We start from the raw sequence: 27626 nt of genomic DNA on the forward strand, positions 1-27626 counted from the left end.
CCCCCCGCCCCGCAGCGCCGAACAGACAGCGGCTCCCCTCCGCTGCACCGCAGAGTGGTGGGGAGGGGGGTGTTGTGTGTGCTGGGGGGCCGCGGAGGTCTGGGCGTCCCGTTGCGCTAGTTGTGGAGGCAGCGGAGGGCAGGAGCCCGTGCGCGGCGGCGGGAAGGAGATACTCACTGTGAAAGAAGCTGCGCCCATGGGTCATGTCTGTTCCTTACACAAGGGGCTTCGGTCTCCACTAATTCCATTTAGATACGGGAGGACTTCCAGTGGCGGGGAGAGGATGGAAGTAGCAAAAGAAGAAGAAGAAAAAAAAATATCCTGAAGCCCACACACAGCAGAGCGGAGCAGCCCTTCCTCTCACTCGCTCTCCCTCACCGCCTTCAAATAATCACCGCCGGCTCAATCCCATCACACCCGAGCTATCACCAGCACCACCATGAGCGTTGCATCGCGGCGGCGGGCAAGGCGGCGGCGGCCCGCGCATCCAGGTGCCGGCGGGAGGCGGCGGCGGGGCGAGCCGAGCCGAGCCCCTAGTCACCAGTTTCATACAAAACCAAAAGCAGATCGAAGCATTTCCTGCAGGACTCCGAGCCCAGCGACTTCCAGCCCTTCGGCTTCTTTTGATGCATTGAAGAAGGGATTAATGGGTCCGTCATCAGCTCCCTGTGCTTGCTCCTCTGAAGGAGTGGGGGCGGGCGGGAGGGAACCCAAAGAGGAGGGGTGGGGAAAGAAAGATTTACCAAATAGGGGATTTAGTCATATTTGTGTGCAATGCGATCCTTATTAGAGAAGAAATCCTTTAAAATCGAACAAATCCATTTTTGCAAAACCCTCTCTCTGCGCGTAAGCATGATATCAAGTGGTAGCAGCGGCAAGAGGCTGAAAACACATTGCACCGTCTGAAATCCTCTCGGGAATGGACGGAGCGAGACAGAGGTGGATTAGGATAGAGAGATGTCCCCTCACTTCTCCAGTCCGGGGCGAGAAGCAGAAGAAAACCCTGGAGACTCTTCCATTCATTCAGTGCAGGGGAAGGGGAGGGGAAGGGCGGGAGGGTGGCGGTGCGGGGGAAAGAAGGATTTCAAAACTGGGAAAGGAAGAGTAAGGGGAGAGGGATCTTTTTCCCCTCCCCTAATCAGTTCATGGATCAGACAAAATGCTCACGAGTTCTTCCTTGAACTGCACCTGCCAAAGGGAAATTTAAAAGATTTCCCCCTTTGAGAGGTGACTTCTCCATTTACACATCCACACACAGACACACACGCACAAAAGGGAGCAATAAAAGTTTAGCTGCTAATCCTCCGGCCGCAGATGCAATGATTGCCTCTTTCAATCAGCCCACAGACGACAGCAAAATCTCTCCCTTTCGCTCCCCCAGGCTTATCTCCCTCAACAGCTACATGCCACCCCAAACGCCCATCCCTTTGACGATGTTGCAGAGGGCTAGTGGCCAGGGCGGGAAGGGAGGGGGGAGCGCAGAGCAGGGAAAACATATTAATAATAAGAATACTGAGAGAAGCTAAAACTATCTCAGAGAAAAACAAGAGAGAAGGAGGCGTGGGTGACCAGAACGCAGAACGGGCAGTGTCCCCCACTGGCCCCGGGAGCTGGCTCTGCAGGGCCGCGGCAGCCGGCAGCTGCCTCCCGCAGCGCCGCGGCCCCGGCCCCCCCGGCCCGGGCGAGGGGAGGGCGGCGGGGGGGATGGGGGGAGCGCACCGCTGGGGCCGCGGGGGGTGAGGAGAAGGGAAGGTCTGTGCCACAGGAGTGCGAGGGGAGCAGGATGGGACCCACCGCCCCCTCTGCACCGCTGCTGCGGCGGCGAGGCTGGGGAAGAGCCGGCGCGGGAGAGCCGCCGCCGTCCCCTGCGGGGGTTGGGGACAGAGCGTGGGGACCCGGGGCACACCCAGCCCCTTCCCTGCCCCATCCCCCCACGCCGCAGACCCGCACCTCGGAGGCAGGAGCGGCCCCGCTCCTCCTTGCCCGCACCTGATGCTCTCGCCGTTTGCAAAGAGAAAAGTGTATCTGAACGCGCGCAGCTGGGGCGGGGTGGGGGTGTGTGTCTGAAGGGTGTTGGGGAGGAGGCTGTAAATCAATTAAAAATAAAATGCGGTCCAGGATCCACCTTTGCGCGGATAAGGAAAGGCGAGCGGGGGTGAGCGTGGTTCAGACGGCACCGATCGCCGTTTGCAGGCGGCCCCCGTGGCCGGGCGCGGGGAGGTCCCCCAGCTCGGGGCCTTTCCCCCCCCCCGGCCCGGGGTCTGCCGGCTGCCTGGTGGGCAACAATAAGGTAGTCGGGTGACCTGTTGGTTTTAGGGCAGCTTTTTAATGAGGCGGGTACCTTTATTCCCTTTGGGATGCACTGAAAGGCACAGCTGCTGTTCCAGGTGACTGACGAGGGAGACTCTTGTTTTTTTCAGTAAATCGCTGTGTTCTAAAAAAGAATCTCAGGACTTTTTTCAGCCTGTGAATTGTCCAGTCTGCACTCTGAAAGCAGTAATGCATCTGCCATCGATGCTTGCGAATGCAGTCAGCAATAGCGGCATGCCCATTAGGGTAAACCCGAGGTGATCTGGGCTAGCAGAATTCAACAAGTCGGCCAGCCATCACCCCAGCCAGCCTGACTTTAAGCATTTAAAAATCCTGCTGGGTCAGAAGGGCATGGGATTCAGCTACAGGGTTCTGCAGTAAGCTCCTTGTAATAAGGAATATAGAAAAACTTCATGAAAGTATTCACCTATATTTTGTGTAATCTGTCTTGCCATTAGCAACATCAAGCAAGCAGCTGTTAAGCTTAATAAACTGTCCTACTGTGCTTTCTAACCCTCTCAGCACTTTCTGTGACCTTCCCTATTCTCTCCCACTTCAAGTTAAAGAATTTTATTTCTGCAGTAATAGAAAGTCACCTGATTTATCCGCAGGATAAACTTCTGTAATACAGATGTGCATTCTGCCTTAGCCAAGCAACAGTAGAGTAACCAAAAAAGACTAGTGTTGAAAACAGTCACAGGAGTGTTTGTAGACAGTCAGGCTTTTCTCCTGCAGGATGATGCAGACATCCATATGGCTAAGTTTCAAGCTATAGTTACTTTAAAGAAAAAAAAAAAACAAAACCAACGTTATAGAACAAGCAGGCACAAAACAGCTGATTTTGCTGTTCTGGGAAAATGTGCTGTGTCACATCATGTAACAGTGATGTTCAACATTTTCCCTTTTCTGAAATAGGCTGTTTTCATTGTTAAAGATCTTTGATCTCTTTTGATTGGCACTCTTAATTTTAAGGACACCATTGCAATAACATTGACAAATAGCATTTGGTACAATGTAAACAAACCAGATTTGTTTAAGATATGTTAAAATGTAATCAGTCACCATCATTGTGGAGTGAGACATCCACAAAATAACTCAGAAATGGCCACAGTGTCCATTGCATGTCCTGCTACTGAGACCTTAAGAGGATATCTCAGGATCTACATAGCTGGATGCTAAAAACTTCTTCAAATAGGTTTATAAGCAATCACACAGGGTTCTAAGTTAGAGACTGGCCAAAATCACTTTCTACCTCATTAGATCTCCCTCCCGTAGAAGGCCTGAAATTTTGAACTTCATACAACTACTGAAGTCTTCATCACTGTCTTTTTTTCGCTCATGTCTCATTGTGTTCCAAAATCTCTTTATATGAGTTTTGGTAAATACTCTTTCTAAAAAGCCAGTAGATCACCAGCCAGCACGCACCTTTCACTACCCTGGTTTTGTATGGGTAAATATTTATATACTTAACATGTATCTTTTACATCCTTTATTAGCCAATAACTATACCCTTATATTTCTACTAGGCTGTAAACCAAAAAAGGGAGAAAGAGATTCACATTTAATAAAACATGAGATGTTAAAAAAAAAACCAAACGCAAAAACCAACAATGGAAAAAAACAATGACTTTAAGTGATTGTCTCAGATGACATCTTAGTATTGTTTGGAATCCTTAGAATTTTACTTAGTAAGGATCCTATTGATTTTTAAATGGGTTTAAGTTTTTTGGAAGTTTTAAGTTTTGCATTCTCCTTAGAGTAAGAACATTGCCTTATTTTATTACATGGAATGACAGCTACACTTTTAGATTATAAATGCAATTTTATTAGTTCTTTATTGGATGTCAGCTGAAATCTTATTTTTAAAAATAAGCAAGAACAACCAAACACAATCATGTTCTTTGATTCAGTACATACAATGTTATGTTTTGTTGTTTTAAACCACCCATTACATTGTAATCTCTTCATATAGCACATTCTGTCAGATTCTTTCTTTCACTTTCACAGCAGAGTTTTTCTATTGATTTTTATGGGAGTCTGTTTGAACCCAGAATATTTTATTTAGCAAGATATGAGGCGCTCCCTTCCTGTGGTCTAATGTCTTTAGGCTAACCTAAGACATTGATCAGCCTGAGGATGGTTAGCATGGCAGAAAGGAGATCAGCCATTTGGAGACTGATTTAAACACTATGGAACACTGTCAAATGGAGACTAAAAAATGAAAAAAGGCAAATAAGTACAAAACTATTCCTAACAGTTTTGTCAGAAACAGTAGTGTACAGTCTCCTATTGAGACCTAAGTGAAGGAGCGGACACTTTAACAGACAGAAGAAAACCTTTTGCCTCTGAACTGTGCTATACTGGTGTTTCAAACACAAGAAAAGGACACACAAAAAAAAAAAAAGTCTGCCTTGTTTTCCCCCTTCTGTGGTTAGTCTGTGTGTTTATATGACAAATAGCAGAAGGTAAGTCCTGGGCAACTTGCCTGTAAGGTGGCCCTGCCTGAACTGGGGTGTTGGATCGGATGACATCCAGAGGACCCTTCCCACCTCCGCCATTCCATGATTCTGTGATTCGGAAAGCAATGGGGGACAATGGAGCATCAAAGAGGGGAACAGTTTTCTTTTGATGGTTAGTGAGAAAAAGAAACTCTTTCATATTCAGGCCTGAATTAGTTTGCTTTCTTTTGTAACAGAACAGAATTAAGCAATATATCTGCATTATTTTCTCCTTGAAGCAGAGGAGATTATTCAGCCTTAGTTAAAAATTCCCCAACACGGAGGCATCCTAGGTAAATTGTCCCTGTACCTTTCTCAATTTAAATCTTTCTTGTAAAAACAAAATCTGTCCAGCATTTATACCTTTTCTTGGCCATTTTGGATAGTCTTGTCCTATCCCTGCTCTGCCCCTTAATAGCTAAGTGAATTAATTCCTCTTTGTACGGATAAAAGACTCAAAGGATTCAAAGTAGCCATGAGTTACTCCAACATTCCTACCAAAAGACTCCTTGAAAGAAGCAGTGAAGTTATGAAATGGAGGAGACATTGGCTTCCTGATACATGTAGCACAATCTACCCATCTGAGGGTGGGAAAAAAGAAATAACAGAGTGATATTTCACTTCTCTACACTGTCTCTAAAAACAGTGTGAAGTCTGTGCTGACGTATATTATCGTAGATGCACTTTCTCTCACAATCTCTTTGTGAATGGTTTTTCTTGCTTGAATGTAGCAAATCCAAACCAGAGGCTCGGAATAATATAGCTATACACAGCGTGACATTTGGAATCACTGAAATGAATCACCAAGCCTATCAGCACATCTACGTTCGTGTTTTAGTTCAGATTAGGAATGCGGTTTTGAAGTGAAGCTGCCAATTGCCCGCACTTCACACATTTTGGGTTGCAAATTGGAGCAGTCTTTGAGTGTGTGAGCTGTTTTACTTATGGATGAAACTAAGCTGAGAGATGTGTTCCAGAAGCAGAGCCTGTTTTCCAACTTCTAAAGGCCATGCAGACCACAGGAACAGAGTAAAACTAATGCTGAATAAATACCCCATAAAACAGATACAGAGTATCATCAAACATATCTTAAATCAGATACAGAGAAGACATGGAGATCTCAGTACCAACCATTTCACCTTTCAGATAAGCTCCTTTTGCACTGAGTTACTTATTAATGTGGACTTACCCAATATTTCTTTCAACTGAGATAGAGGCTGAAATAAGAGAAACTGAAATATACTCCATTCTTTTTGTGATGAAACACCTACTGAGAGCCATAATATATATATCCCTACTTGATATCAGGATAATGGCACCTTTTGGTTGCTAAAAATAAAATCTGTTGTCTCATTATCCATTTTCTGGTCAGTTGCAGACTTCTGTCCTCTAAGTGCAGGAGGACTCTGGGTCTGCACTCTTCCTGCAAAGGCTTTCCCGAGCGCAGCAGGGTTAGAACACCTCTTCTCACAAACTTCACTTGGAAACTGAAGTTTGTTTCCCTTCTACAAGCCAGTCAGGGTGGCGATACCTAAATATGAGAAAGAAGAAGTTTAAACAAGGAAAGAAGGAAAATCTGATCTGCAGAGTTACTCATAACTAGCCTAAAATTTACTAAGTGCAAATTTGATTTACATGATATCTGACAATGTCAATAAGATAACAGACTACTCCTCTACAGGATGCTTACCTTTTTTTTTTTTTTTTTTTTCTCCCCCTCTTCCTGTTTGATTAGTCTTACTCTGAAATGGAATGAATTAAAAAGTATTTGTTGCACAGTACAGGAATTGGCAAGGTTGCCTGCTGTACTCACTTTTCTTTGCTTTATCTAGAACAGTGAACTCCAAAATGGGGGGAGACTGTGCACTCATAGGTAGCACAACACAACCCATTGGCGTGTTAGGAAGACAATATTTTTTGTACCATTAACAAACAAAATACAAATGTAGAAGAATGAAGCTGGGTTAATTATCATTGATAATATGCAGCTGTGGGTTGGCTTCAGGGGTGGTGGGTTGGCCGATGTAGGTAAGGTGCAGCTGTGGGTGGTTCTGTTAAGGGGTTGGGCAGCCAATGAAGAGGGAGAAGCTGGGGAAGAGAGAGGAGGAAGAAGCAGAGATAATGAGTGCCCTAGGTGAGGAGAGATTAGGAGAAAGCAGCAGAGGGACTGGTATGAAGAGTGTAATGGTATGAGATTGTAAAAGACCTTATTGCAGCCAGCTAATTTGGAGAGTGCTGCAACATACAAATATTTTTTAAATAGTGTTTATTTCGCCTTTATCTCATTCTCTTTAGTTTTGATTTTTTGTATAGGTTTTATAATGTACAAAATAAACTAATACAATAGTACATGTGTATAATTTATAAATAAATACATATACATATATTTGGGAGTGCATGCTTAAAAATCTTTTACTGAAATGGGCTCACAATCCAAAAAGTTTGGAGACCACTGACCAAGAAAACCACTGCCAACTATCCTCTCTGGAGCAAATGATACTTGCAAAGTGTTAGCCAGTATTCCAATTTTTAGTCTGAGATATCTTTGGCATTTAAATTAAGGGTTTCAAGAACCTTTGATTTTACCACCTCAAGAATAAGGGTAATTCCAAATGGAATTTCTTAGTACCAGCTATGGGATTTTTTTTTTTTTTTTTTTTTTTGTAATTCACATGTTGGTGAGTTGGTTTATGAATTAAACATAGACATCGCTATCTGAAAGAGGTGAAGAAATTCCATGCTTATTATTGGCATATTCTGGAAGGAAGCTGTTAAGCAGAAATAATTGAAAATATTTTCTTCTTTCCAAATCATCCAGTAGGAATTTTGTGATTACTACTCTCTGGTCAAAATCACTAATGCTATTTAAACAAACAAAAAACCCCAAACAAAAACAAAAACCCCCAAAACAAACAAAAAAGAATGAACATGAAAAAATGAGAAATAATCAGTTTTCAAAGAAACAACTGCAAGAGTACAGGAATCTCATGGTAAACCCTTCCCAATGTTATATTCTGAATCATCCATCACAAATTAAGAATTTCTAGAGAACCGTGGAAGATAAACCATTGGAATATCCTCAATGGAAAATTGAAAACCAAACTGGCAGAAGCCAAAATTAATTTTAAAATAGATACTTTCTCTAATTTACCACACAATGAAAACTTATTTAGAACTTGTTACTTGCATTTTTTTCTGAAGGATAAATTCCAGCTAGTTTCCACACAATGGGCATGTTGCATGAAAGACAAAATCTGTTTTACTTGGATCAGTGTAAATCAAATCATTAATATTATAGGAAGAAAATGCTACTAGATTTGGGTACCACATAATATTGACTGGCCCATGTTTGAGATAGAAGACTCAGATCTTGATATTACAGTTAGGGGTGACCCTTCAAACTTGATAACCACCATACAATCATTAATCAGTATAATAAATTAAGATCTATTGCAAAATCAAACACAACACTGTTTTCATCTGAACGTTACATTGGGCAAATGCATTAAAGAATTAAAACTATCTGAAATCTATTATGAAGTAATAAATTACAAATACAGCATTATGTATTTATGGTAAATATTTTAACTGTTCTTCTGTAATTATTATTAAATCAGCAATGTAATACTAAGAAAGACTGTTAGATTCAAGAACAATATAATATTAAAGGATTTAAAGAATTATTGAGAACAGTTCAAAATGCTCATATACCTATCTTTAAATCCTGAAAATAATCCCTTGGATGGGAAAATATACTGTCCTATGATTCATACTTACACAAACAAAAGTTTGTGAATCTCTCAAATGTAAAATATCTATGCTATCTTTCACTTTTATATCCTAAACTGTATTTTCACTTTCAAAGCTTTCTAAAATCAAATGTTACATATATGCATAAACATGCATGTGCAGAATTTCAGAATTTGGTATTCATAACAGCACTGCTTTATCTTGTGTAATGAAGGTTAGAAATAAGTCAACTTTGAGGTTTCTAACTTCATCTTTTTTGAACTATGCCACTGCAAGTATGAATACTTATACAAGTCAGAGCATTAATTTCCATATTTACTGGAATTAAAAGGAGTTACGTGCAGAAATTTTGCTTAATCCTAAAAAGGAGGGAAAAAATCTTCCCTACATGATGTTATCTGAAGAAAATGTAAATCCAAAATGAAAGCATCTGATAAACTGCAAGGCTCCAAAGTGGAGGAGTGAATTGTGAGTTGTAGGATGGTTTTCTCAATAAAATCAAGTGACTGCATACTCCATAGGAGGAGTCCAGTGCCCGTAGACAGCCAACAGAAGCTGCTGATGAACTGCAGGAAGTTTCTGCTCACACAAGTGAGACAGTTCTGGGCCTTGCTTCTGTTGCTTTTCTGAAGAACTTTCCCTTTTGAGTCACAGGAGAATAGAAAATTCCTCTTGTATCATCTTTTACTAGTCATATGCAGATACAATAACAGACCATTCATTTGCCTGTTAGTCTGCCATGCATGAATAGAAAATGTCTGGAAATAAGGTAGACAAGTATTGTGGTAATAAATTATAGCCTAATGATTGATGCCATTGGGACCTTAGCACAATATGCAGATGAAGTAGACTGTATAGCCTTGTTCTGGCGACATCAGCTATTAGCTAATTCACCTGCACTTATGCTGAGCAACCCCATTGCAGCTTTCCCTGTGCTCCTTTTCCTATAGCTGTATTTAGGGTAAATGTATCCAAATACTAAATGGAGGTCCCACCTGAAAACTATTTAAAAATAATGTGACATCTGTAGGGACTGTATGTACTTGTTCTTCATGGCACCTTAAAGAAAAATTTAATTTAGTTATAAAGATACTTGCATGTTTTCCTGAAGCTCATTAAATATTCTCTTTGGCACTGACAAAAGAAATGACCTCCTTATTAAGACAAAACAGCACTGTTTCTCCTACCTAACAGTATGGAATCTTAAAAGGATTAGTTAGGAAGTTCAACTGATTTTTATTTCATTAGTGTTCCAGTGGAACACTGATTAAACACATTTTTCCAGGGGATTGTTAATAAGACTCAATTTACATTTTAAGACAAATACTCTTTTTTACACTAGGGAGGCAGGGTAGGTCATCTTTATTTTTTAAGTGGAATTTTTGTAAGATTGTGCCATGGAAAGAAGAGCATGAATTGTGCCATCTTACCAAACTTTTCATCCTTGTCAGATTGTGAGAGAGGCAGTGGCATGTCACACATTTTTGGATTCAAATTAGTTATTGTTAGATAAGATGAAAATATTCATTACTGTAGACCTAGTTCAAAAAGGGCACTTATTTATAATCTTTTAGAGAAAAGGAATTTGAAAGCTGCATGCAATTTGCTCACTGTCAAGTCAGCATCTTTTCTATATCTAGTATGAGTTATATATGTAGCATACAGCAAAATTACAAGTAAATAAATGATGTACTGAAAACTAGATTAAGATGACAGTAAAAAAGGAAGAGTTATACAGGTACACTGAAATAGAACCAGAAGCCTAGCTTGGTCAACAGGTGTAAATCAACAGAATTTCACTGAAGATGTATATACATTTATCAGTTCAAATGAAGTCCTATTTTAATTACTTCTAGATTAACACATAGATTAACTTTCATTGTATTGTTCTATTTTTCATCTTCAGGTGGGGAGAAAAGGTAAGGTTGGCAGGGGATGGGAAGAGTACATATATAAAGGCAAGTGTGACATACTTCTAATGGAGATACTTGAATATTAATGGATAACATTATAGGTAAAACTTAGGTAAACCTGCTTAATTAAAAATATTTAAAAATCTAGGAATCTTCACTATTAAATATCAGATCAACATCTGTCAGTAGAAACCTAAATATTTCTGAGGACCTGAGTTCATGTGACAGAAGTACTCAGAGGCAACCTCCACCAGGGTAGGATTCGTTCAGGATCATACATACCACCCAGCTTACACCCTCCAGGAGGTGTTTGGGTTTAAACACAGTGGCCGTGAGTGGAAAAAGAATCACACTGAGGTCCTCAGCCATACAAGCAAATTCAAGTGGTAACATCCCGCAAACGGGGACAGTTGACCTGGGGAGAACATAAAAAACACTCCAAAGAGTCACGTTACCAGCAACACCTACACAAGTGGAGCTGGCAACTGCTGATGCAGGGAGTGTTCATTAGCACTCTGAATGTCTGGAGGAGACTGTTGCCTGTGTATCTGTACTAGTTTTGGGTGGGATAGAGTTATTTTCTTCATAATAGCTTATATGGTACTATGTCTTGGATTTGTGACTAAAACAGTGTTGATAACACACATATATTTTTGTTATCCTGAGCAGCACTTAAACAGAGTCAAGGCATTTCTGTGTCACACCCCACTCCACCAACAAGCAGGCTGGGGGGGCACAAGAAACTGAGAGGGGACACAACTGGGATAGATGACCCCAGCTGACCAAAAGGACATCCCATACCATATGGCATCATGCTGAGCAATAAATACTGTGGGGAAGAAGAAAGAGGAAGGGAGGGATGTTCAGAGTTACAGCATTTGTCTTCCCACATAACCACAACACTCACGTGCTGGAGCTCTGTTTTCCTGGGGATGGCTGAACACCCACCTGCCAATGGGAAGTGGTGAATGAATCCCTTGTTTTGTTTTCCTTGTATGAGCAGCTTTTGATTTACCTGTTAGACTGTCTATCTCAACCCACAAGTTTTCTCACTTTGACTCTTCCAGTTGTGTCTCCCATCCCACTATGGGGAGAGTGAGCGAGTGGCTCTCAGTGGGGCTGAGCTGCGGGCTGGGGTTACAACACCACAGTATTGCATGTGGTTCAGACAACCAGTCCCTGTCTATAATGGCACAGGGCACACTGATGCCACATCTGTCCTCTACTTAGGTCTTTTTACTGCTTCCAGAAGTCAGTTGCCTTATAGTCTACTTTATTAATGCCTGAAGTTATCTGGGGTATTTTTCTTGTTCTGCATAAAAGGAGGTTTTAGTTTCAGGTGACTGGCATAAAAATATTCTAAATGAGGCAAAATGATTGTATTACTCTTTGGGTTAAAGTGTTAATAGGTGTTAAAGTTGTAATTTCTCCAAGAAGATAATTATAAATACAGAGTCCTTCCTTGACTGTTATTGTCATCAGTAAGTTGTTACCAGGTGAAAATTTTTCTCTATTTCTAGTATAAAATGCAAGTCCTGTCATTTAAGTCCTATAACATTTTTTCACAGTTAAGAAAAATATGTTAAACCCCAAGATTTTCAGTACATATATTCTGTAAAATGCAAACTATTTCTTTCCAAAGGTTGGGCTCATGGAAAAATAATCAGCTGTCTTTAAAGTCATAGCTAGGACAAAATCTAGTATCATTAAGTCAATAATGTTAAAATTAGCTTTGATGTACATCTTTTGAATTCCCTTTCATTCACAGTGCGCATATGCAAATTTTCACAGAGGTCTTCATGGTTAAATAAATAGTATGCACTGGGACATGACAGGATTTTAGATTACAGTTCAGCTTACTCAGTGTAGTCTGCATCAGCTTTCTACAATGAACAGTATCCTTATCAAAGGATGAGGAAAAGGCTGAGGGTACTTAATACTTTCTTTGCCTCAGTCTAATAGCAAGACCAGCTCCCCTCTGGGTACTCAGCCCCCTGAGCTGGAAAACAGGGATAAGGAGGAGCAGAATGAAGTCCCAGCAGTCCAGGAGGAAAGAGTTAGTGACCTGTTGCTCCACTTAGGCACACACAGTCTATGGGGCTGGATAAGATCTGGATAATATCCCCCGAGGGTACTGATGGAGCTGGTAGAGGAGCTTGCCAAGCCACTCTCTATAATTTATCAACAGTCCTGGCAAACTGGAGGGATCCCAGAAGACTGGAGGTTAGCCAACGTGACACCCATCTACAAGAAGGGCAGGAAAGAAGATATGGGGAACTATGGGCCTGTCACCCTGACCTCAGTGCTGGGGAAGGTTGTGGAGCAGATCACCCTGAGTGCCATCACACAGCATGTGCAGGACACCCAGAGAATCAGGCCTAGCCAGCATGGGGTTAGGAAAGGCAGGTCCTGCTTGATGAATCTGATCTCCTTCTATGACAAGATGACCCACCTAGTGGATGAGGGAAAGGCTGTACATGTTGTCTACCTGGACCTTAGTAAAGCCTTTGGCACCATCTCCCACAGCATTCTTCTGGAGAAACTGGCTGCTGATGGCTTGGATGGGTGCACTCCACACTGGGTTAAAAGCTGGCTGGGTTGTCAAGCCCAAACAGTGATAATAAATGGAGTTATATCCAGCTGGCAAACGTTCACAAGTGGTGTTCCCCAGGGCTCAGTACTGGGGCTCATTCTGTTTAAGATCTTTATCAATGATCTGGATGAGGGGATCAAGTGCACCCTCAGTAAGTTTGCAGACAACACCAAGGTGGATGGGAGTGTTGATCTGCTGGAGGGCAGGAAGGTTTTTTACAGAAGGATCTGGACAGGTTGGACCAATGGGCCAAGGCCAATTGTATGAGGTTCAACAAGAAGTATTGAGTCCTGCACTTGAATCACAACAACCCCACACAGCACTACAGGCCTGGTGAAGAGTGCCTGGAAAGCTGCCTGGGGGGAAAGGACCTGGGGGGGGGGGGGGGGGGGTGACAGCTGGCTGAACATGAGCCAGCAGTGTGCCCAGGTGGCCAAGAAGGCCAATAGCATCCTGGCTTGTATCTGAAAGAGTGTGGCCAGCAGGACAAGGAACGGATCATCCCCCTGTACTTGGCCACTAGTGAGGCTGCACCTTGAATACCATGTTCAGTTCTGGGCCCTTCACTGCAAGAGGGACATTGAGGTGCTGGAGCGTGTCCAGAGAAGGGCAGTGAAGCTGGTGAAGGGTCTGGAGCACAAGTCTTGTGAGGAGCAGCTGAGGGAACTGGAGTTGTTTAGTCTGGAGAGGAGGAGGCTCATGGGGACCTTACTGCTCTCTGCAGCTGCCTGAAAGGAGGCTCTAGCCAGGTGAGGATTGGTCTCTTCTCCCAGATAACAAGTGACAGCACAAGAGGAAAGAGCCTCAAGTTGCACCAGGGGAGGTTTAGACTGGAAATTAGGAAAGATTTCTTCAATGAAAAGGTGGTGAAGCATTGGAACAGGCTGCCCAGGGAGGTGGTGGATTTGCCATCCCTGGAGATATTTAAAATACACATAGATGAGGTGCTCAGGGAGGTGGTCTATTGGTGGACTTGGGAGTCCTGGTTTAGCAGTTGGACTTGGTGATCTCAAAGGTCTTCTCCAACATAAACGATTATATGATTCTGTGATTCTATGATAAGTTTAGGTATTCTGTTTTAAAACTATCACACATTATTAGCAAGGAAGAGAAGCAGTTCAAAAAGTAATTAATTCTAGTGGTTAGAATAAACTGTTATTTTAATTAAAAGAACACTAAATACTATTGTCCTGCTTCTTTGTACTTAGAGTAAAAAGAATCTAAATCAGTTACATTTAATACATTTTAAATGTAAGTTGAAATATAATAAAATAAAAATAAAATAAAAAATACCTGTTCCTGCTATTTGTACAGACTCAAAAGAAAAAATCAGAAGTTAGAGCAATTATATACTATATTTCTTATTTATGCTGTGCCATTTTTCTTGTTGATTCTCTTCTCTTCAAAATTGTGCTGAGTATGAAAATCAATTGGTACATAATAGCATTTTCCACCATATTCCTAATACATAAGATGCCAGACCTCAGTTGTGCAGTTATGACAATTGCCACTTATAGGTCAACAGAAGATGGGAGGTCCAGAACACTTCTCATCTGAAACTGTCGAGTAGTGCTTTCTGTGCTTTGTTAATTTACAACTTCTCCAGCTTGTCTGAAATTTACAAGGAAGGCACTGTGCATGTGAAGAAACTAATGTTTTAGGCAACTTGGTTTCTACTACAATTTTAGAGTCTCCCATTTGGTGATTCTGTCTTTCCATCAAGCAGTGAAAGTCTCAGCAGGTATGTCTGCAGTGTGCCATGGTGGATAGCATGGCTGCTCCCAAACTAGCACTGATCCTGCTCGCTGCCAAAGAGGAATCTCCATCAAGTTAAGCACCATGGCCTGAAGAAGCTTGTTCTACAAGGCGCCCATGAGAAACATGGTTTATTTTCTAGAATAAGACACTGTGTGTGCCACATGGTTGTATCAGTACAGGTATCTGTGTGGAAAGTTCATCTGCACAACATAGATCTGCCGTGTCACTTATGCCTATCATGCTTATCCCACCTTGTAGCTGAACTGCAGTAATGCAATAAGTATCACCACAAAACTTCCCATGTGGAAAAAATTCCAGCTTGTGCAAGAGCACGTAAAAGGCACATATTTTTGACAAAAACAACAGACTAGGCTTCTCCTTCCCTCTCCATGGTACATGACTTTCCCTATAATTTCAAATTCAGTTGCTACTTTATGGCCAGGGCCCAGGAGAACTAAAAGATCAATTCAAATTTTAGGAAGGAAGACATAGACAACAGGCTTACTCTTTTTGTAAAAGAATTAATGAATTAAAAAAGTAAAAATCAAAAGTTTGCTGTAGATTATAGGTCTAGCCTGTAAAAGCATCAGATAAAATTTAAGAAACTGACGGAAGATTTTATCACCGCTATGAAGGAAAGGACAGAAAAATACTCCCCTTTCTTCCCAGCTACAACATTCATCTCTTTAACCTTGTCTTTTCTAACACACTTTGAAAGAGTTAGACAGGAAACCTGTATCCTGAATCTGGAAAACCTTGGTTCAAGTATTGTTATTTTCCTGATTCAGACTATAGATTTAATCTAGGGGTGCTGTACCCTAAGTAATTATCAAGATGTTGACCATGGCCTTTTGTTTTACTTACTTTCCTGGAAAAAACAATGCTGGACACAAGAAATCTTTCCCAAAATATGTTTTCTTGAAACTAGCTCTTTGCCATAAGTTTCACTCCAACAAGTCAATATATTTTAATTAGAAAAAAAACAAACAACCCTTTTCCATCAAACTGCTGTACTGAAAAAATCCTAGCCCTTCTAAAATACAAGATAAAATGTTTGCAAGCTAGACAAAAAAAAAAAGAAAAAAAAAAAAAAAAAAAAAAGCAAATCATTCCACTGCATACTGAAGATAATGAGATATCAAATACTCAATTGAGTTACAGTAATTAGCGCAACACAAAAACTGTGTTGGACGGTCCATGGAGCTTCTTCATCTCATGTGTTAGGTAGGATCAGATGCAGAAATAGAGACTGAAACTCCAAATGTGAAGCATACATGTCCATACTAAAATCATTATTGAATTTGGCTCCTTAATTTGTATTATCAGCAGATACCCAGAGAGGGATGTTCAGTCAGTCATTCTCTGCTCAAAGAATGAGTTTAAGCATTCAATGATTTGACCATTCACTGATCCAGGATCAGTGAAACTTGCTTTTGATATACTGCACACTTGAGTGACTGTTCTTTGCCTACAGATAAAATTTTGTTACCATCTTTATTATGGGAGAAAATTTTATCAGGATTATCATGGTATTATATGAGACAGAATTTTTTACAAGCTGCACTGTTGTCATGTGACATGTTAATACTGGCCCAGCATTACTGATGAGCGCAAATCCTGTATGGTGCATCAAGGTTTATCCCAAGTTTTTCAGCAATTTCAATTTTAAGGTCCATTCTTAGTTTCTTTTACTTTTCTAAGCTTTATCTATTTGTAGGCTTTTTCTGCCTTCTATCTTCATACTTGAGAAAAATGTCAAGAATGGTTCAGCTATTTCTCAGTCTGATTTAAAGGAAAAACATTCTGCTAATTAATTCTTTATGAAGATTATATCACTGAAAAAGTTTTATAGAGATCTTATTTTAAACAGAAGGACTTGAATTTAAGTTAATTTTCTAATACCTTATACAAATAATAAAAGTAATAAAAGTCTATCAATACTTGACTAAATTAAGATACTGAGAAGCACATTAGGGCTATCTTCCGCCCAGCAGGAAAGAAAGAGGAAAAAGATAAATATAAAAAGACTAACACACAACTGAAAGTATACTTCTTCTAGATGGTGCTATTGCTTTGCTCTTGTGGAAAAAAAAAATCTTTTTAGAAAAAAAGCAGATTGTGATAATTTAATTAAGGTCTGTACTATTGTTATACAAACAAGGGATTATTATTATGATAACAAATAACCTTACATATAGCACACCTAACTTCTTAATGTATATTATATTTATATTTTCAGGTACTTTAAAAGGTAATTTTCAATGTTATACGTATTACCATAACTAAATTACATTGCAGTAATTGACACTATTGATTAGATTTATTCTTTAAAATTTATACCAAAATGAGCTTTTGACCACAGAAAACTTGCCTTTTTCCATTAACAATATTAAAAAGCTTGAAAGCCCCAAAAGACTCACACAGTTCTCTGAGATCTGTGCATACATGTTACTAATCAGATGATCAGCACAGCAATCAGAATTGAAAGAGGTCTCCAAAGTCAAAAAGGAAATGGACTAAATCAGATAAATGTTCTTTATAAAGCTATTTACATGTATTAACATTTATAAATTACTGATCAATTCTTAACAATCAGAATGTGTTCCCTTCTGTTCAGATGCTTTATTTATTTATATGGATTTACGAATAAAGGCTTCACTGGAAATAAATTGAGGGATTCAGTAGTATAAGTGTTCAGAAAAGATGTAGTTCAAAGTCACTTACTTGGCAAAAGTCCCAGGAAGACAGCATTGGTGTCATCTATTCAAAACATTATGTGGCTCCTTTACTGCAATCTGTGAGGTTCTCAAAGCTTTTATTATATTTATTTTCAAATCTTCATAGAATCATAGGAAAATAAAGCTGAGAGGGACTTCAAGAGGTCACTGAGTTCTCTGGCACAAGGCAAGATATCTTTGCCATTCCTGATACATGTTTGTGTAGCCAGTCCTCAAATTCTTTAGTGAAGGAGATAGCAAAGTCTCAATGGGCAATTTCTTTCCATGCTTCAGCAACCCTATTATTACAAACAGTTATGCTATCCAACCTGAATCTTTCTGGATGCAAATCCACCATATACTAACAAAATACCACAGGCCAGCATCACGAGACTTTAGGCTTACGATGCTCTCTCTGGATGTAGCAATGCTGCTCAGTTCAAGCTTACTCCCCATCAAGCGAACTAGAATTTGCACTTTAACGTTATAATCACTCTAGTCTGTGGCTTAAACAGAGATCACAAAAGAAGACTACAAAAAAAAGAGATATCCCAAAACATAAACTGCGAGTTTAATGCTCATAGTTCCTTCCTCTCAACTACTTGTAGAGGAACTCTGCCAAACTGCTGCACTTGTGAGCTTATATGAGATACTTTAAGAGATTTCTTAGTGGTTTATGGAAAGTATTGCAGTTCTAGTTCTGTTATACCATTTATGCTGTTTGTGGTGTGGGATATAATATGACACCACATACCTGAGACATTTGTGGCATCAGGTGTTCCTTCCTGGAGATGTCCTTCCTGGCTGCCTAGTGCAGCACATGAGGCAATGCCCCTCACTGGTGCTCACCTTGCCCATTTTGGCTGCTCCTTCTAGTCAGCATTTCGTTCTCATAGCCCACTCCTGCATAAAGCTTTAATAAGCAAGAAGAAAGATAAATTGCAAGGTAAGCACAAAGGTTTTTATGCTTTGTCCACAGCATGTGATATTAAGGTACCAAGCACAAGTGCCTGTGATCAGAACATGCTTGCTGGAACGTAAATAATTTCCAGATAATCCCTAAATTTTGTAATTAATCTAAGGAACAGTCAGATGATGGCATTTGTGGAAATAATAAAACAACAATCTTCATAAATCATACCAGTTTACTTTCAAAATGTTCAGAAACTCACCTGTCATACAGAAAGGGAGAAATTAAAAGTGATAACATTTCTGAGATCATTCAAAAGTTAATTCAAGAATGCTTTGAGAGTTACAGTCTGCTCATCCTTTTGTGTGGTGACAATTGTGTTATAAAATTGATACTGTCCTTAACTTTTATTTGAAATGTACTTTAAAAAATGGACCCAAATTCATTGCTAGGTTGTCTTTACCCTTGCAAAATACACCATTTCAATTTAAAAAGTCTTGTTGATCAGGTTTAATTTCCACAGTAGATCTGAACCAAATCAACATATCATTAATTTCATTTAAGGAAATGCTTTATTTGCCTAAAAAGTCCACCACAAGCCATATTCACATTCTGAATTACAAGATTAAAATTTTAATGGTATTAGCATTGGATTTCATACCACTTCCAGAATCAGAAATACATGATGTAGTGGGAAAGGGGAATGTGTTCATTTTAATTTCCATTGTTTCACAGTTTAATGAAAACCTGCCAGGGCAGATATATAAGGCATATACATAAGGCAGACACAGAAAAATATATAGACAATATGAAGGAAAACTAAAGTTTTGCTAGAAAAAGAAATAAATGCATTCTGTGTATTGATTTTCATCACAGAGAAGGTGAGCATGTTCCCTTTCTGGAACTATTTTTTATGAGTGAGTTAAAGGTATTGCTTAAACTGGAATTGGTGCTAGAGGGATAAAAGGTGACATTAGCAATACCAGCTTGCGAAAGAAAGCTGGATAATGATCTGGATAACTGTACATCAGCCTGAGCTCCGCAGTGGGCAAAGCGGTAGAAGCAAGAGGGAAAGATGACCTAAGATAAATACTCAATGCTACAAAGAGTAATCACAGCTTTTGTAGAAGAAAGACATGTCTAATACATGCACTACAATTCCCTAAGACAGCAATAAAGTGCTAAGAAAATAAAAAGTAATTTGGTTAATAGACTGTTCTTGGTTTTTCAGTGTATTCTACACAAAAGTTCTTAAATAAACTAAGACATCAGAAATACTACATAAGATTTTCCCATGTTAAGAAACAAAAAGTGGGAATAGATGGTCAGTTTTCCCAGTTACAGGGACTTCTTAGAGAAATCTTTTTGGGTCTCTGTTGTTAAATATGTTCACAGATAAATCTGAAGATTATATGAGCAACAATGTGATACAGTTTGCTGAGAATACAAAATCATGCAGAAGAGTCAAAGCTGAATGTGAAGTATTGCAGAAGAACCTTATAACATTTGGATGAAGCCTCAAGAAACTGGAAGATAAAGTTTAACTCAATTACCTCAAATGAGATAATAGAAGGTAATTATTAAAAAAAAAAAAAAAAAAAAAAAAAAAACAGCAACACCCAGTCACAATAACAGACTCTGCTTTATTATGATGAATGAAAGATCTCTTGAAGCTTTTGTAGGTAGCTCTTTGAAAATATCAGAATTTTCAGCGGGCAAAAAGGTAAAATATGTGTTAACCATGACCAGGAATAGAAAAAAAGAACAAAATAGGCAATTTCTTTAGAATGCATGTTCTCACATGCTGCCTACAGTCCTGTTCAACTCATCTCAAAAAATTACATTAAAATGAAAAAATATGGTTCAAAAGATAGACAGTATGTTGAAAGAAATTTCATCACTTCTGTAGGTTTAGAGAGAGACTACTGACAACCAGATATGACGGGGAGCCCACAGAATTATTAGTGACATGAAGTGGTTGAACTGGGGAAGCTGGAGGGTAAATATCTTATTACTTTTTCTCCTTTAATTGACTTTTGTTCATTGTGCGGGACAGGACATTGAACAAGATTTTGGTTGACGTAATGCATATTTTTTTAATATATTCTTATTGGCATGCTTTTTGGGCTCTGTTTCAAAAATACGCTTGTCAAAGCATTATATGCATGCAATCTGTGTGATAAGAATTGCTGGCCCAGTACTAGTATGTGCTGGTACAGACTTCTGTTGGGTGATACTGTGTCGCGGTTTAACCCTGGCCAGCAACCAAGCATCACACAGCAGCTTGCTCACTCCCCCTCACCCAGAGGATGGGGAGGACAATCGGAAAGGAATGTAAACCTCTAAGGTTGAGATAAGAACAATTTAATAGGCAAAGCAAAAGCTGCACACACAAGCAAAGGAAAGCAAGGAATTTATTCACCACTTCCCATGGGCAGGCAGGTGTTCAGCCATCCCCAGGAGAGCAGGGCTCCATCATGTGTAATGGTTACTTGGGAAGACAAATTCCATAATGCTGGACATCCCCCCCTTTCCTTCTTCTTCCTCCAGTTTATATAGTCAGCATGACATCATATGGTATGGAATATCCCTTTGGTCAGTTTGGATCACCTGTCCTGGCTGTGTCCCAATTTCTTGTGCCCCCCCCCCCCCCCCCCGGCCTCTTCTGGCAGGGCCCAAGAAGTCCTTGACTTAGTATAAACATTCCCCAGCAACAACCAAAACCATCAGTGTGCTGTCAATGTTGTTCTCACACTACATCCAAAACACAGCGCTGCACCAGCTACTAAGTAGAAAATTAACACTATCCCAGCTGAAACCAGGAAATACTGGTCCTTTCAAAGCTCGCTGTTTCCCTGGCAGGTACCTAGTTACACCAACTACAAAAGGCCTGAAAGATTCTTCTTTTTTTTAACCTGTGCATTCTCAAGCAGATCACAAGGACTTGAAGATATTCAGATTCTCAAGCTCTAAGGGAGTCCTGCCAAGCAACCTTCCTCTGCCTTGATAGCCACAGAGCTCTTGCAATATCCAAGGCTCCTCAAGGTGCTTGGAAGTCCCAAGGCCTCTGAGTCTTCCTAAGTGTCCTTGAATGAGATTAAGAGTCTAGAGTTTTCAGGTTCTTCCTACTCTGGGTATGAGCAGGAAGGTCCTCTCCTGGCCAAACATCCTTCCTGGGATGTCTAGAGTCCCTAATTTAACACCGAGCAGCTACAGAGTCTAGAAATCCTGACTCTCAGATTCACTGTCAATACACCAGTAATGTGTTACAGCCTGTGCTTATTCTACAATTTGGCTAAAATCCTGTAGCCAGTTGCATAGCTTTAATGCTTGAAATATATACTCAGTTGTTTTATCTGATTAATTTACATTCCCAGAGGCAAAATCTCAGCTTAAATTTAATCAATACAGGCATCGACCTCTTCATTCTACAACTCAGGTCTGCCACAGACTGCTTGAGGAGTGCAGAGAAACCTTACCCAACCAAACCAACCTCAACACCTTTTACAGAACTTTTACAGAGAATTCAGAAGTTGGACAATAATAAAAGCAGCATTTTGAGTCAAGTATTTTCTCTTTTTCACAGTCCTGAGGAAAATAGAGCTTGTTTATTTTTTGTCTCTTTTCATAATGTCACATTAAAAAGCCATATTTTAAAAAGAACAAATGAAATTCACTTGCCTTGTATGACTCAAGGTGCAAAAGGAAAAAAATGCAATTAATTCAGAAGTTTTGCTGTTACTTAGTCCACAATGTACTATGCTTTTATGTGTGTTTTGAATGCACTGAATGAATGATGGTCCCAAAATCTTGTTACAACCACAGTATACAATGCAATAATCCTAACCATACGTTAGGAAAAAAGCTATTTAAATTATTGGTTTCCAAGCCAGTCTCATCCTTAATCACTGTCTGAATTTCCTTTCTTTTCTTGATTTAACATGGATCCATAACATATTCACATTTTCTTCTGTGCTTAATTACAGTTTTACTGGATTCTTCTTTTAAACTACTTTAGGTTTGGACACTGCAGTTTGGATGGGTTTTAGACACTATTTGTATGAGTGACTAAATGAAGAGAGAACAAAATAGTACCAAAAGTGATGAAGATGTCAGCTAGTAGGTTTAATTTGTTACGTACCTCACAGATGTCATAGATGAAAGGGAGTGTTGGCTCCATGATGATATTTTTGAGAACTGTATTAATAAGGTTTGGCCATATTCCAGAATAAGTAGAAGTCTTTTTGGAGCATTTGCCTAAACTTTGCTTTCATTCTCCTACAGGACAAGAGGGAGCCCCTTCTCTCTTGAAGATCTAACATACTCATCCCAACTACCCTTCTTAAAGGATAATATGTTTGTGGATGATCTGTTTTGAATCACTTGGCCAAGGTTGAAGAGATGTGGTACTTTCACAGGTAAAATAAACCCATTTAAATAAGAACATGTGCCTCTGCATTGTAGTTGTGTGACAATTACAGGGGTACTGTGAGGGTTTTTTAATTATTAAGTTGTGAAATTTTTACTTGAGCAATACTTGTGACTAGATAAATACTGAGTGGTGCAAAATGTGACTGTTACAGGATACTTTGAAGAAAGTAATGTTAACTGGGATAAAGCTTACACTGGGTGAAATTTTGAACAGCTGTGAATGAACAGACATCACACAGTGCATTAGAAATTATGAAGAACTTATTTTCAGCCTTGATGTAGCATTAAACCATTTCAAAGACATCATAAGAGGAAAGTTTGAATGAGGCTGGACAATCATTTACCACACATGCACATTAAATACATAGAAGTACAAGATGGCTATAGCCTTCAAAGTTGCAGAATCCCGACATGCATCAAAATGATCCAAAACACAAGACAATGCATGTGAAGATAAAAATTTCAATGGCAAACTGTCCACTTACCAAAACACAGCAAAGATGACTACGTGAACAGCTGATTCCATGAAGGAAATAATAATACAAAAACTTGATGATGACCAAAGCACTTTGCAAAAATAGAACTTCAGTATCACAGTGTTTTCCTCATGGCTGTCCATACTGATGGTATGGGGTAGTGTGTGGGGGATGGAGAGGGACATTCTGTCATAAAACAGCATAGATGATCACTTTATGCAAGCTACAGAAACCCTGTTCCTCTGACCTTGAGGTAGTGAAAGGTGACTGATTAGTCTTCTTTGCTTTGACACCTACAGTTCACTGTCCCTGCGGCAAAAGATGTCGGGCAATTTATCTCTGAATCCTTTAGTAGCTTGAAAAATGAGATGATAAGACATATCTAGGTTTGCCACAAATGTTCATGTGGTTGCAAAAGCATCTTACATTGTCAGATATATTAACGTAACATTAGAGTTTCAAAATCATCAGGGTATTCCATCTTGTAAAAACACTGTGCAGAAAATGCCATCTGTCTGCAAAATTCCCTTGAGCAGTATATTCTATTTCTACAGGATAGCCGTGTCAAAACGAAAATGTAGTTCTTCCAGGAGGTAACAAAAAGTCGAACAAGATCTCATTTAGCAATTACACCTGCAGATGCTCATTTTGAAATCTTTCAAATGGTGTTAAATGCTGGTGGTGTCAAGAATAATAAGACTTTGTGAATATATCGAAAAAGCTCGTGTAGGAAAACAGACTTCCTAACGGTATAGTTGCATGTCTGGGGATATGAAAGTTTTAATAGTGATTTATTTTTAAGGGAGGCGCATATTATAGAAGCTGTTCAAGCACCAGTTTGTGGGTAAATAGCAGTTACAATATTGTTAAAGGCAGACTAATAATGGTGACATGAATGATAAAGTGATATTAATAGCAGGTCCTTGAGCATTTTTTGTTACAAGTTGAAAATAAGCAACCACTTGAATTTCCGGTGTCTTATGAACCACCAAGTGACTGCTGTAATCCTTTGTAAAGCTGATACAGATCATTGCCTTAAGCTGCAAGTTCTGTGAATAGAACACAACAGCAGATAATAATTGCATTTTTCTTATGATTTATTTTTATTTTTTGATTCAAAATAAAATAGAAGCCTTTGAATACTTTAAGTGCACACCTTTCAAGTATAAAAGTTGGGGTATTCACGTAGATGACGATGATTCAAAACAGGTTTTGGTCTACACTGAAAAATCTCAATTAAAATTTCTTACATTTGCAGGTCAGGACATGGAGCAATCAGCCTGAGATAACATTTTCACTAACATAGGGAAAAAATGCAATACAACAAAAAATGTTCTGATGTAAGAAGTAGTACTTCTTTCTGAGCACATTTTTGTCTAAGAATCTCCACTTTGATCTATTTTTATCAAAACACTTTCAGAAGACCTTTAAAAGTTACAGCCAGTATATGATTCCTGGTAAGAATGTTTTTTCTTTCAAATGCGGTAAAGCAAGAGCTCTTTATCATATGGTTTAATTGTCCAAAGAGAAAGAAGTCTGATCATGTTTACTGTCAGTAGAGGGTTATACTTTCTTTCATTTTGATTTTAGTTAATCAGGACACTGAATTTTAAAAGTACGTAAATGAGATTTGTTAGGATCCAAGAAACAGCTACATAATCTGCTTCTACTCACATTCTCAAATTACTTCCTGGAAATTTACGATGGTATGCACTTCTGCCTAGGAAAGTATCTTGCATGTGCAGATAGATGATGGCACAGCAAATCTGATCTCAAAAGTTCTCCTCAGGAGCTCAAGCTACAAGGCAATATGAACACACCCAGATTGCTTTACTCCATGCACCATAACTTGCATTTCACTCATGTAAATGAATTATTACTCATACATGCAGTTCTATTTTGAAACACATTGAGAAATGACAGGTGGACGTATTGCGAGCTATTTTCTTCCTGATCTTCCAAAGCAGCTTCACATTTCAGTTGCCAGACTGAGTTTGAATGAATCTCTATAAATTTAAGGTGAGGAATAACTAAGGAGACCATTCTGTGTTTGCCAGCTGGATAATTGCAGTATGAAGGGAAAATCAACATTAAATCAAGGCAGATGAAGATGCCTACTCTATTAAAGAAACACATCCATAGAAATTGTTTAAAACTTTATGGCATTTTTGCGTGTTTCAGAAGGGTACGAGGTTGTACAGGTACCTGTTTTAAGGCGCTAACATAGTTTCTTGAGCCATCTTACTTTCTCAGTCCAATGACAGTCAGGAAGAATGGCTGAGGATTATGGCCAGGACAATGTCCAGTAATTTTTCAGTGACAATTAAAGCAAGTTTCTGAACTTACCAACAGGTTTTAACAGCACAAATAAAAAGATACAAATGAATAAAGTCCTTACATGAACAAAAAATACACAAAAATGCACTAACAAATAAGTTTTTCTTCACCTCGTTATCCTTTTGTTCACAGTTTATGTATTTTAAGTATCCTAACCTTTTCTTCAAATTTACAAATATTTTGTGACCTTACTGTCTCCTAGCTAGGCATGACTAACTTTATCCCTGACTGGTTTTGGAAAAGCAGAAGTGGTATCTTCCCATTAACAAATCCCTGTAGATTGCCTAATTTAAAAATTTGTCACAAATCATCAAACTTTATAGAAAGAATAAACCATACATTATGGTTTTCCAGGGAACATACTTAAATAGACAAATAAGACAAGTCAATTCCTTAAATTGTAGGCAGACAGAAACTTCTTGACTGGAAAGAGGAATGAGAAAACTTGTCTTGATGCTATGTGACATAACTTTATAATATTTAGAGAAATCATATGCCATGCACATTCTAAGTTCAATTACTCAAATATACATTGAATTTATTGCTTAGTTTCACTGCATTTTCAGTGCATTTGGTTTCAGCAGATTTTCAGTCTGTAAAAATTCAGTACTTTTTTTCCAGCTGCATTGCAGTAATCGCAAAAATAATTTCATTGTATTGTACAAGGTGAGGTGAAATACACCAGGACTCCTTTAACTTCTGCTGTTCAGGAACTACTGTATAGTAGTTTTGCCATCTAAATACCCTCCTTTTTCCATGACTAATGTTGTGGCTCAGTTCATACTGACAGTAAGTGAGGAGTCTGTCTCAAGGATTCCACATCTTTGGGGTTTTAGATTATTAGGTTTATTTTGGTGAAAACTGGTAGCCTTTTGCTGCAAAGATCTCACCACATCTTGGCATAATCTGATTTCAGAAATCAAACCAATCAGATATAAATCTAATAAAGAGACATACTAGCAGACAATGTTTTATCTGTTGTTAATCTTATTTCTCTTCCAGCCTTTGGCAACAAGTGTAAACTTACAGTGGCATTTCTGTGCCTTGATTATTACAGGCAAATCAAACTAAAATTTAACCATCTCTTGTTTGTATTTACAAATATTTGCTTATATTTATTTTTTTTCCAAAAATATATGTTGATAATTATCTTGTCAGATTGTTGCACATGCCAAAGAAAGATTTTTTGGTAGTATAATCACAATATACATTGTAAGTTCTCCACAATATCAGACAGTAAAGTGCTCTTTTTTAGACACATACTTTTTCCTTTTTTGTAATTTTCTGCTCTCAGATGAGCTGCAATAGCACTTTGCTAGAGCTACAGTAGATATATGGGATATGAAAGATTTGCATTTTTCCAATCAGATACAAAAGAAACCTGGAAGCTTTAGAAAAAGGAAAAATAAATATAAAAGTCAGCAGAAAAGTGTGCTTTAAAATATAACCTTTTTCTTTTTTAAGACTGGGAAGATTTTAACAGCTAATGGGTTCTTCTTGATTTATTTCTTCAAGTTGCTATTACTACTTACTAATTTTCTAGAATCCTAAAATTCTTCAGCCTTTGCAATCTTTCCTATCATCTTGATCATCAGATCAAGAGATGTCTTAACCTTAGACAATTACTGTTACATTACTCAGCAAATTCCTGGAAGCTCCTCAGGGTACAGTGAGGACTGCAGTAAACATATACTGTGACAAATGAAACGATAAAACTGTATGGCCTGATTTTAATCTTGGTTATAATGGAATAGTAGGAAAAACATGATTTCACTATTTACCTTTCTTTCCAATGAACTATTCTACAATATATTTTAAAGGTAAATTGTTTAACTTGCCATATAAATTGAGTTATTTTAATTCATAATTATTCCTTCAATCTAAGATTTCTGTTTACAGTCCATTTATATAAACAAGTGTGTTTGTGTGTGTG

The 27626-nt window shown here is 39.0% G+C and overlaps 1 protein-coding gene across 9 annotated transcripts in view; it reads right to left on the bottom strand.

Moving 5' to 3' along the window:
- The window catches only part of NETO1 (neuropilin and tolloid like 1), a 308983-nt gene that overhangs the window by 268944 nt on the left and 12413 nt on the right, over positions 1 to 27626 (bottom strand). For 8 of the 9 annotated variants that reach the window (XR_013927178.1, XM_080381160.1, XM_080381159.1 and 5 more), the window contains exon 1: positions 178 to 27623. Coding sequence is in view for 8 of the 9 variants with exons in the window: in XM_080381160.1 (XP_080237286.1) it covers positions 178 to 205 (28 nt within the window). In the remaining variant the exon portion in view is untranslated. Of the gene's footprint in view, positions 1 to 177; positions 27624 to 27626 lie in introns of those variants that run through there. The other variant, XM_080381154.1, reaches the window with a different exon arrangement.

This window comes from Falco punctatus (genome assembly GCF_963210335.1).
Source record: "Falco punctatus genome assembly, chromosome: 3".
Classification (NCBI taxonomy): Eukaryota; Metazoa; Chordata; class Aves; order Falconiformes; family Falconidae; genus Falco; species Falco punctatus.